Source organism: Humulus lupulus, chromosome 6 (assembly GCF_963169125.1).
Source record: "Humulus lupulus chromosome 6, drHumLupu1.1, whole genome shotgun sequence".
In the NCBI taxonomy this organism is placed as follows: domain Eukaryota; kingdom Viridiplantae; phylum Streptophyta; class Magnoliopsida; order Rosales; family Cannabaceae; genus Humulus; species Humulus lupulus.
In genome coordinates this window covers 139,123,274-139,133,966 of record NC_084798.1, presented here as the reverse complement: position 1 = coordinate 139,133,966, position 10,693 = coordinate 139,123,274, and the positions used below count along the sequence as shown (strand labels likewise).

At 41.9% G+C, this 10,693-nt stretch overlaps 2 protein-coding genes across 2 annotated transcripts; both read right to left on the bottom strand.

The window, feature by feature from the left end:
• Positions 1 to 420: 420 nt before the first annotated feature.
• Positions 421 to 1,147, bottom strand: LOC133782563 (calcium-binding protein KRP1-like). The gene has a single exon (XM_062221895.1). The coding sequence runs from the start codon at positions 904 to 906 to the stop codon at positions 550 to 552; it is 357 nt and encodes a 118-aa protein (XP_062077879.1). The 5' UTR covers positions 907 to 1,147; the 3' UTR covers positions 421 to 549.
• Positions 1,148 to 7,672: 6,525 nt separating this feature from the next.
• Positions 7,673 to 8,806, bottom strand: LOC133785490 (uncharacterized). Its single transcript, XM_062224720.1, has 2 exons — positions 8,543 to 8,806; positions 7,673 to 8,290 (listed from the first exon to the last, which is right to left on the bottom strand). Exons 1-2 carry the CDS (start codon positions 8,804 to 8,806, stop codon positions 7,673 to 7,675), a joined length of 882 nt encoding a protein of 293 aa, XP_062080704.1.
• Between the last annotated feature and the right edge of the window lie 1,887 nt (positions 8,807 to 10,693).

Here is a 10,693-nt window from a genome sequence, read left to right as displayed (position 1 = left end):
TGTCCTTTCTCGTGTATTTTTTGTTCTTCGCCAGTAATATTTTGACAAACAAATAAAATAACTAAAAAAACCAAAAGCTAGTGGGGTTTCCAGATTTTAGTTTTATCTTTTCCCACGCTATTCTTATTTTTTCACTAGTAATATTTTGAAACAGCTAATATAGGAACTCAAAAGAAACACAAGCTGGTGGGGTTCTCACATTTCAGTTTATGCAATCTAGTTTGGTAATTCCAAAATAAATCTATGTGATTTTCCTAAACTTCCAAAAATACAAACCAAACCAACCACATTAGCCCATAAAAGCTTTACCTTAGTAAAGAAACCTCCACAGTCAACACTCTCTGACCAAAAATGCAGTTAATTTAACAAAATGTTCATATGGTATCCAAGCTCATAATTTAAAGATAGTATAAACAGGTGTGAGGCAAATTGGAAATTGTTTCTGTATATTTCATTAATTTGAACAAAAAATCAACAATGATTACAACAAACACAACCCAGAATATATTTCTTTTTCATTCTATTTTTTCCAAAAACAATGTTTCAAATTTAATGGGAATCGTTAAATTCTTGTTTAAGAGCTTCATCCAGCCATAGACGAGAGTCTTCCATAAGATCGGGGCTCAATCTGAACATCAAGACGCAAAACTCCATCTGATTAAGGGCGCCATCACCGTCGAAATCCCCTTCTTGTAACATGGACCGTAGATCAGCATCACTCAGGTCCTGAAGGCCGAGCAAAGCTGAGTTCCTCTTGAGGCTATCAAACGTAATGACCCCTTTATCACCGTCCACTAATAAATCAAACCCATTACAGAGCTCACCTATTAAACCATCCCCACCAAGCTTTTCTGCCATGATCGGCAAGAAATCCTCGAAATTTGATTGTGGGTTTTGTGAAGCCATTTCTTATAAACAGATAAGAGAGAGAGAGAGAGAAGGAAAAGGGTTGAAGAGACTTGAGAGAAGAAGAGTTAATGGGGAAGAAAAAGATATGGGGAAAGTATAAATAAATGAGAAGTGAATCAATGCAGTGGTTTTTCCAAGAAGGAGAGGCCATGGAAGACAACTAACATACAGATAACGAAGAAAGAAAGGTCGATGCTCGGTATATTTCCGAAGCTGCCTATGGGGTTTCTCAGAAGGGTCATTGTTTCCTAAAAAGGAGGGGTTTCGGGTTATTTAATTGAGGTGTGGAAAAGGCCGAATTTACAAGGTCATAACTCACCAAGGGTATAATTGTCTTTTAACGTCGAAGACAGACTTTTGGACGATACCATCCTTTTCCATCGCACTGATTAAAGGCAGCCTTTTGTGTCGGATTGTGGGAGATGAAAGTATCAATGGGAAAAGGAAAAGGGAAAGGGAAAGGGAAAGGGAAAGAGAGCAAGAGAAGTTGCCTAGAAAATTGAAGTGGATCTAGTTGGAATCTTGTATTATTATTATTTTAATTAATTAAGTCGCAATATATTTGCACTCAAAATTAATATATAATATTAATTTTTTTTAAACTTATGCTCACATTTTTCTAATTTTTTTTCTTTGTTATATTCTAATATATATATAATATCTAAATAAAACAACAACAAAAAAATACATAAAAACATGTTAAAGTAAGAATTTTTTCTAAAAAATAAATATACATTATTTTTTTTTAAAAAATCATGAAAATAAGATAAATAAAATTATTGAAATTAACAAAAAAAATAAAGAATATAAAAAAATATTGAGAAAAATTGTTAAGAATAATTTTAATTTTTTTTTAATTGATGGGGTGCTTATGTATATTCGTGGGAACTTTATCATTATATTAATGAACCAATATAATTAGAAGATAAATTAAAAAATAGTTTATTCATATTTTGTGTGGTGCTAATTTAGATATAATTATTAATTTTGGTGTGTTGTGTCCAAATGTATGGTTGTGTTCATACTTTTTTTTTTAGGAATGGTTGTGTTCATACTTATTAGTATAAATTTATTGGGTTTTCTATTTTCTACATGTTTTAAATATTTTTCAATATATTAAATTATTTAATAAAAGAATTGCCCAAAAAAAGTAATTAATAATTTTTTTTAATTTAAAATATATTGTTGACTAGCTTTTTAGTCAACTGACGTGGAGTCAAATAATTAATTAGAGAGCTTTCAATTAGACAATCAATGAACCATAAAGAAGTCAAGAGCCTAGTAATGATGAGCAATAAATGACAAACAACACCAAAATTATAGAGGTTCGACCCCCAAAAATGGTAATGACATACTTCCTCTTAGATTTGTATTAATCTAGAAGGTTTACACTAGATCATAAGGGATTACAAGTGGATTTCTATGTGTAAAAGACAATGCATAATGACAGAAATCGCTGCTAAGTACTGAGCCAGGCTGCTCGGTATGTTTCTGGTGCTGGCCGGTAGGCTAACATTTGTGAACCCCCTCCACTGTGGTGGAGAGTTTGTATTTATACTGTCCCTCTTGCCCAAGGGTTGCATCTGAGCATAACTGATGGGAAAATATCCCTATATTCTTGCAGGTGGTTTTTTCCCTATTATTTAGGATCCTTGACCGAGTCTTCAAGCCTGCTAGGCGCTCTTTGCGGGTGGTTGGGCGATTCCTGCGGACTGTTAACGGTGAGTGTAACTGTTTTTAGCCGACTAGGTTTATCTGTTTGTCATACCGACTAGTAGGTTTTGTTGGTATACTTGTCGAGCAACAACCATTATACATTTTGTGTTTACACGCCGACCAACTTGCCTGTCACACCGACCAGCAGGTTTTGTGGTGTTCCTGCTGAGCAGTAACTATTATATATTATGTGAGTATATGCCGACCAGCCTGCCCAGCTTAATGCCATGTGTCTAAAGCATAATGTCACGTGCTCAAGATTAGTGCCACGTCAAATATGTCAATTTTTGGGATAACATTTGCCCCTCAAGTTTGCAATGGTGTAAAGGCAACATGGAAACATTTATACTGGGGACCATACCGTCCAGCTTGGTTAGGGGTGCATGCGCCTTGCTACGTGGCATAACACCTGATGTAGTTAATGTCTTTAGTATTTCGAAGAAATGACCTTTCAGTTTTTCCCGCCTCTTTTTGGAACAGTAAAGCGCCATAACGTTCCTCCACTAATTGTACAGTGCAATCACCAAAAAGTGACTGACGTACCTGGTGGTTGAGGCGAAGTGATTGGAAGGATGTGCTTGCAACAGTTGAGGGGAGTGCTGAATGGGTGGTTCCATAAATGCCTGATAGGAGAGTGGGTATTCTTCCGTGTTTATAAATCAGAGCAGTTTTGGAGCTATGCGGCTCTGTTTGGAGCTGTACGACTCTTTAAATCGGAGCTGTTCAATTTTTTCGAATGAGTTGTAAACAAAATTTGTTCAACCCTATCTACAGAAATTGTTTTATTGCTCTTTTTGTTGCTTGGTACATACCGAGAAACGCGCAAGCACTTTAACATTAATAAAAAATAATGTTTCTAAGTCATTTTAATTACGCACTTTTTCCTTTGTTTGTCCATGTATGACTATGGTGCGCCCCAAATGATCGAGCAGGATTCATAACTCTTGGGTTATCCTCTTGGTCACTTGCTAACTGACCAGAGTTGCTCGTAATAACCAGTTCGAGACCACTTAGGTTTGCCAAAACCTATAAATGTTTCATACACTGCCGACAATCCGTGAAATAAATCACTAGTTAGCAAGATAATCATTGTAAAAGTAAGGCTTGTAAAAGATGGACAAAAATCGTGTCTTATTGGTTAAAAATTAACCATACAAGTTTCGTCACCACAAGCGTAGCTTACATTCATAAATATTAATTATTATAATAAATGGGAAAATCGTGCCTGTGCATAATTAATATAGCTAACTTGAGCTGGTCGGTGGTATGGGTAGTTCGTGCCTGTACCGGCTAGTCAACGATCACTTAAAAGTAATCTTTATTGGTAGTACTTCCTCAGGTGTTCCCCATTCCAGTAACGGGGGGCAGGTTCTAATTGGAGATCTTGGTCATATCGTGCTAGCTTGCATGTGACGAGCAGTACTATCTTCATGACCTGGTAAGTGCCTTCCCAGCTTGGCCCTAGTACTCCTGCTGAGGCATCTCGAGTTTTTGGGAATATTCTTCGCAGAACTAGATCTCCCACATCAAACTTTCCTTCCTTAACTCTAGAATTGAAGTACCGGGCACATTTTCCCTGGTCGGCAGCCAAGCATATGTTAGACTTTTCGTGTCTTTCTTCAATTTGGTCCAAGGATTCGACCAGTAGCTGGTGGTTATGATCTTGGTCATATGTTGTACACCAGTGAGAGGGGGGAGTTACCTCAACTGGAAGCATTTCCTCATACCCATACGTGAGTGCAAAGGGGGTATCGCCAGTAGTTGTTCGCTCGGTAGTTTTGTATGACCATAGTACTTTAGGCAATCTTTCAGGCCAGTTTCGTTTAGCCTCTTCTAGACGCTTCTTCAAAGTGTCTTTGAGAGTTTTGTTAACTGCCTCTACCTGCCCATTTTCTTGAGGGTGTGAGACTACTGAGAAGCTTTCTGTGATGCCATGCTTGGCACAGAAATTAGTGAATAGTCAGCTGTCAAACTGGGTACCACTGTCGGATGCTATCTTTTGAGGTAGACCAAATCTACAGATTATATTTTTCATCACAAAGTCTAGTACTTTTTTGGAAGTGATGGTTTCCAGTGGCTCGACTTCCGTCCACTTGGTGAAGTAATCAACTGCCATGAATGCATACTATACTCCCCCCTTTCTCTTTGGTAACTGACCAAGAAGGTCAATTCCCCAAATAGCGAAGGGCCATGGACTTTGCATTTGAGTAAGCTCGTTTGGGGCTGCTCGGGGTATCTTGGAAAACCTTTGGCACTTGTCACATCTTCGAACATATGCAAAGGCATCTTCATTCATAGTTGTCCAGAAGTAGCCTTGCCTTAAAATCTTTTTAGACAGACTTTACCCCCTTGCATGGTTCCCATAGAAACCCTCATGCACCTCCTCCAACAGCCGTCCTAACTCTGTTTGGGTGACATGCCTGAGTAATGACATGGAAAACCCCCTTCTATACATAACCCCGTCTAGGTTTAGGTACCGAGTAGCTTTCCTCATCAGTCTCCTAGATTCATTGCGATTGTTTGGCAGGACTCCGTGGTCTGAATAAGCTGCTATCGGGGTCATCCAAGATGGAGTGTTGTCTATTAGAAGGACTGGTTCTGACAGGTTGATACTTGGTTCGACCTGGTATTCATTAGGAACCAAGTTGGCTTTGTGCACCACAACACTACTAGCTAGTCTAGCCAGTGCATCTGCTGCGACATTCTGTTCTCTTGGTATCTGTTTTATGGTGTATTTTTTGAGCTGGGCGAGCAGGTCTTTGATCTTACTAAGATAGGCCATCATTGTTTCTCCCTGAGCAGTATACTCACCGAGAACCTGATTGACAACAAGTTGCGAATCACTGTATATGTCCAAGAATTCAGCCTTCACTTCTTTTGCTAACCTCAGCCCCACCATTAATGATTCGTACTCCGCTTCGTTATTAGATGCTTTAAACCCAAAACGTAGTGCATAATGGATGCGTTGCCCTTCAAGAGTGATTAGTGTGAGATCGACCCCAGACAACTGATCGGTAGATGAGCCATCGACGTGAAACTTCCAGACTTGGAGTACTTCCTCGGAATGAATAGTGTTGGATGTTGGGTGCTCGGTGTTCTGCTCAGCACCTATACTGGGCGGTGGTCCAGACTCCAATGACTGCTCGGCCATATGTTTTCTCGGCTCTGACATACCGGTACATTCAGTTACAAAATCTGCGAGAGTCTGGCCTCTAATGGTTGTTCGGGGTTGGTAGGTGATTTCATACTGCCCAAGCTCTATGGACCATTTTAGAAATCGACCAGTGGTGTTTGGCCTTTGCAGGAGTTGGTGCATTGATTGGTTAGTAAGAACCTTTATGTGATGAGCTTGGAAGTATGGGCGAAGTTTTCTGGAAGACAAGAGGAGGCAGTAAGATAACTTTTCAATTGGAGGATACCTGCTCTCGACTTCGACCAGCCTTTTATTGACTGGATGTTGAATCTTGTTTTCTTCTCTGACTAGGATTGCACTGATAGCGTGTTGAGTCATTGCTAGGTATATACATAGTTCTTCACCTTCCAGAGGTTTTGAGATGATCAGGGGTTGTGCCAGTTGTTGCTGTAGAGCTTGGAAGGCTTGTTCGCACTCTTCAGTCCATTAAAATTTCTTTGTGCCTCTGAGGATATTAAAAAACAGAATACACCTATCAGTGGATTTGGACACGAATCTGCTGAGTGCTGCTATGCGTCCTGTTAGACTCTGCACGTCCTTGATCCTGGCTGGTGAAGGCATGTCCAGCACTGTCTTTATCTTCTCGGGGTTTGCTTCAATTTCTCTAGAGTTCACTATAAACCCCAAGAATTTTCCTGATCCTACACCAAAGGAGCATTCCAGGGGGTTCAATTTCATTCTATACTGCCTCAAGATGTTTAAGCATTCCTCCAAGTCCTTAATGTTCCACCCAACCTATTTGGATTTCACCAACACATCATCCACATAAACCTCCATGATATTTCCTATCTGGTCTTTGAACATATGGTTTACTAGCCATTGATATATGGCTCCAGCATTTTTCAGGCCGAACGACATGAATCTATAGCAGTATAGCCCCACATTCGTGCGAAAACTGGTGTGCTCCTGGTCGGGTGGATGCATGCTTATCTGGTTGTACCCCAAGTAGGCATCCATAAAGGTTAAGATCTCGTGGCCGGCTGTAGCCACCACCAGCTGGTAAATTCTCGGAAGTGGGAAGCAATCCTTTGGGCATGCTTTATTTAAATCTGTTAAATCTATGCACACCCTCCACTTGTTATTAGGCTTCGGTACCAATACAGGATTGGACACCCATATTGGGTAAAAGGCTTCCCTAATGAAATTGTTATTTCGAAGCTTCTCCACCTCCTCCTTCAATGCCTTTTCCCTCATTGGATCCAGTAACCTCATTTTCTGCTGTACGGGCTTGAATCGTTTGGCATCGATGTTGAGGGTGTGGCTTATAATGGTAGGGCAGATCCCCACCATATCATCATGGGATCAGGCGAATACATCTTGGTTGTCCCATAAGAACTAGATCAAGGCAAATCTTATGTTCCTGGACAACCATTTCCCTACCTTGATAATCTTGGTCGGGTGCTCTGGGTCAAGCGGGACATCTTCTAATTCTTCGACTGGATCCCATCCTTGTATGAATATTCCCAAAACAAGGGTCTATGTCCTCCCCCCCACCCCCTGCTTTGGGCTGCATCCTATTTCTGGTGACTGGGCCCTGCAGGCGATGCGATACAAACTGCCTTCCCTGCCTTTTTTTACTGATGAATTATAACATTCTCTAGCCACCAGTTGGTTCCCCTTGAGACTTCCTATACCTACTCGGGTTGGGAATTTGACAAGCAGATGGAAGATCGAAGTGACTGCTCAGAGGTCATACAGGGCTGGTCGACCTATCATGTCATTCTATGGAGAGGGGATGTCGATTACTACGAACAAAGTGATTACAGTGTTTCTCTTAGGTGTAGTCCCTACCATCAAGGGATTCCTTATGCTTTCTGCTGGGGCCATGTCATCTCCTATAAAACCATACAGTAGCTACTCGCATGGTTCCAGATCTCTGATGCTCAAATTCATCCTTTCCAAGGTACTTTTGAACAAGATGTTGGCAGATGACCCATGGTCAATCATCGTTTGGGCCACGATCATATTAGCGATCTGTACTTCTACTACAAAAAAATCATTATGTGGATGATGTATGTGACTTGTGTCTTCGTCGCTGAGTGTGATGGGCTCACACTCGTAGCGAGGCTGTTTGGGAGTACGCTCCTGGACAGCTAGTGCATCTTCCTCTTGCTCGTGCCTAAGGGAACAAGCATATCTTTCTCGAGCTTTGCCGGAGTTTTTGGCCAAATGTAGTTCGCCACATATCATATCTAGTTGACTAGCAACTGGTGGCAGTAGGAGAGGATGATTGCTTTGATACTGTTGAGACTGTTGCTGAGGAGGCTGTTGAGGATGCTGGTCGACAGCCGACCATACATAGCTCTTCAGATGGGCATTGTTTTGCCGAATGAGGAATTCTATCTTCTCCTTTAGGTGGTTACATTCATTGGTTTCATGACCATAGTCATTGTGAAACCGACAGAACTTAGTCATATCCCATTTGTTAACATCCTTCCTAATTGATGGAGGTCTTCTGTACGATACAACTGCCTATATAGCATTGAAAACATCTGCACGGGGCTCTAACAAGATGGAGTAAGTAGTAAACTTAGGGACATATTATCGTGGTTTGGGCTGCTCAGCAGTCTTAGGCTTCTTATTATCGTTATAGTTACCGCTACTTCCAGCCCCATTACTGTGTTTTTCGTTCTTATCCCCATTCTTACCTCCCTCTGCAGGGTTGGTGGTATTCCCAGCATCTATTTTCCCTTGCATGGTAGCTATCTAAGTTGGATTATCCACCTTTCGCTTGGCTTCTTCAAGGTTGATGAATTCCTCTGCCCAATCAAGGAACTCCTGAGTGGTACGTGCAGATTTCCTTTTCAAATTGCTCCATAACAAAATCTTTACTTTGATTCCTGAATTTATGGCTATCAATTTACCATCACCACTGAGGGATTTCACTCTGGTGGCTTCCCGCATAAAACGTTGAATGTAGTCCTTTAAAGGTTCATTATCTCTTTGTTTTATGTCCACCAGGTCATTCGGCTCGGCCAGAAAGGGCATTGCCAAAGAAAATTGGGAATAGAATATGTGTAAAAATTCATCCCATGATGTAATTGACCTTGGTTGTCACTTGAAAAACCATTGTTGGGAAATTTTTGACAGGGTGGCCAGGAAAATCCTACCCCTGGCATCATCTTGAACCCCATGTAGATCAGTTTGCAACTCAAAGTTGTGAACATGGGATACTGGGTCCTCCAGTCCAGTGTACATCTTCCATGTTGGCATCTTGAATTTGACAGGTATGGGCAGCTGATTAATACGTTCAGAAAATGGGGAGCCTCTCTGCCTTTCCATTTCAATGTCTGTTAACTTGGGGGCTGTCATTTCCCTTACCAGCGGGTTAACAGATCCAGCTGGGCCTGGATGTTAGGGTCTGTAGTTGCCTGGGGCTGTGCTGCATTGCATACCTCATCCATTCTCGGGTCCCAAACAGGCTCAGGCGGAGCTATGTTGTTCGAATCCCAATTTTCCCTACTACGATTAAGAGCATCTCGAAGGTCTTCACTTCCCATGGGACCCATTCGATTAAAAACTGAGTTTGGCCAAGGTCTGCCCCCAACATTCTGGCTGTCTGCTCGGCCTGGTACTGGAGGTACTCCCTGAAACCCTTCACCTCCAGGTGGTTGGTTGTTTGGGATACCCTGCCCTTGTGGGACAAACGGTCCTTCGGGCTGGTTACCTCTCTAACCTTGATTATCCTGTTGGCCTCGGTCATTTTGCTAGTAAACTTGGCTCGCTGCCTCATCATGGTCATAACCATCAGCATAATGTGGTCTTTATGCACTACTAACTTCCAGCTCTTCTCTTCAAGACCTTGGTCGGTATTCTTGGTGCTGTCTGTACCGACCAGGCTGTTGCTTGTCGTTTTGGGGCTGACCACTCCTATTCGGCAATGGTGCTCGAGGGTTGCTATCCCGTTCCGCAGCACCAAGATTTCTGTCACGACCACTTCTCTGAGATCTTGGCCGAAAGTTTCCTGCTTGGTCTTGTCCCATGTAGCACCTTTGGACGACCTGATCATCAGCTGGTAAAGGTCACCTATTATTGTTGGCTTGGGTGCCCCGACCAGATCTGTGACTCCTGGTTGGACCCTGATTCCCATTCTGAGGTTGATTGTCTAGTCCATGCATGACCCCCTGCTGAGGCTACCGAGCAGGTTGAGAAGACTCCTGAGAAGACTTCTTCTCGTAAAAAGACGCAGAGTCCCTCGCGCAAACTTGGCAAGGGAAAAGTAACTCCTATCGAGGAAATCGCCCCATCCGATCATGTCAGAGAGCTTCTTGTCCCGATCAGAGTTCAAGATGATGCCATTGAGGACCCTACCGAGGAAGTTAACAAGCTGCTGAAGAAAGCCTTGGAAATCCACTAAGGGCATGTAAAAGGGTGTCCTCTTCCCAAGGAAACTTCATGGCTACCCTGGGCACCAAATCTCTGGAGTACATCACTGGCACTGGGTGTAATGCCCTCCTAATCCAGGACCATTACACTGTGTACTTAAAATTGTGTCAGACCTACTAATCAGGTCATTTGGTTTAAAACGTGTAACTAAGGTTAGTGACAAGGGTTAGGGTTAAAAATTTTGGTTAAATAACTGATGACTTTTATTCCAAAAGTTTTATATAACATGGGATCCCAAAATATTACAACTCAATCGTTAAAAAGGATAAATACATAACAAAAGTTACATTAGCCGCCCTATGCGGAAAAATAGGGCTACAACCCTAGTTCCTATGAGATAACCCCGGCCGTGACAGTCGAGCAGTTGCATATGTACACGCTGCCACTGAAGCTCTCCAACACATGGCTGGTCAAGCTTTCCCTTTCCCTTACCTGCACCACAAAGCACCTGTGAGCCGAGGCTCAGCAAGAAAAAAGAATGTGCAACAA

Coding starts and splice junctions, on each gene's coding strand:
- LOC133785490 (XM_062224720.1), bottom strand. CDS start 8,806: ATGCCCTTTCTGGCCGAGCCGAATGACCTGGTGGACATAAAACAAAGA. Junction 8,291..8,542: donor TTGAAGAAGCCAAGCGAAAG/GTGGATAATCCA, acceptor AATGCTATATAG/GCAGTTGTATCGTACAGAAG.
- LOC133782563 (XM_062221895.1), bottom strand. CDS start 906: ATGGCTTCACAAAACCCACAATCAAATTTCGAGGATTTCTTGCCGATC.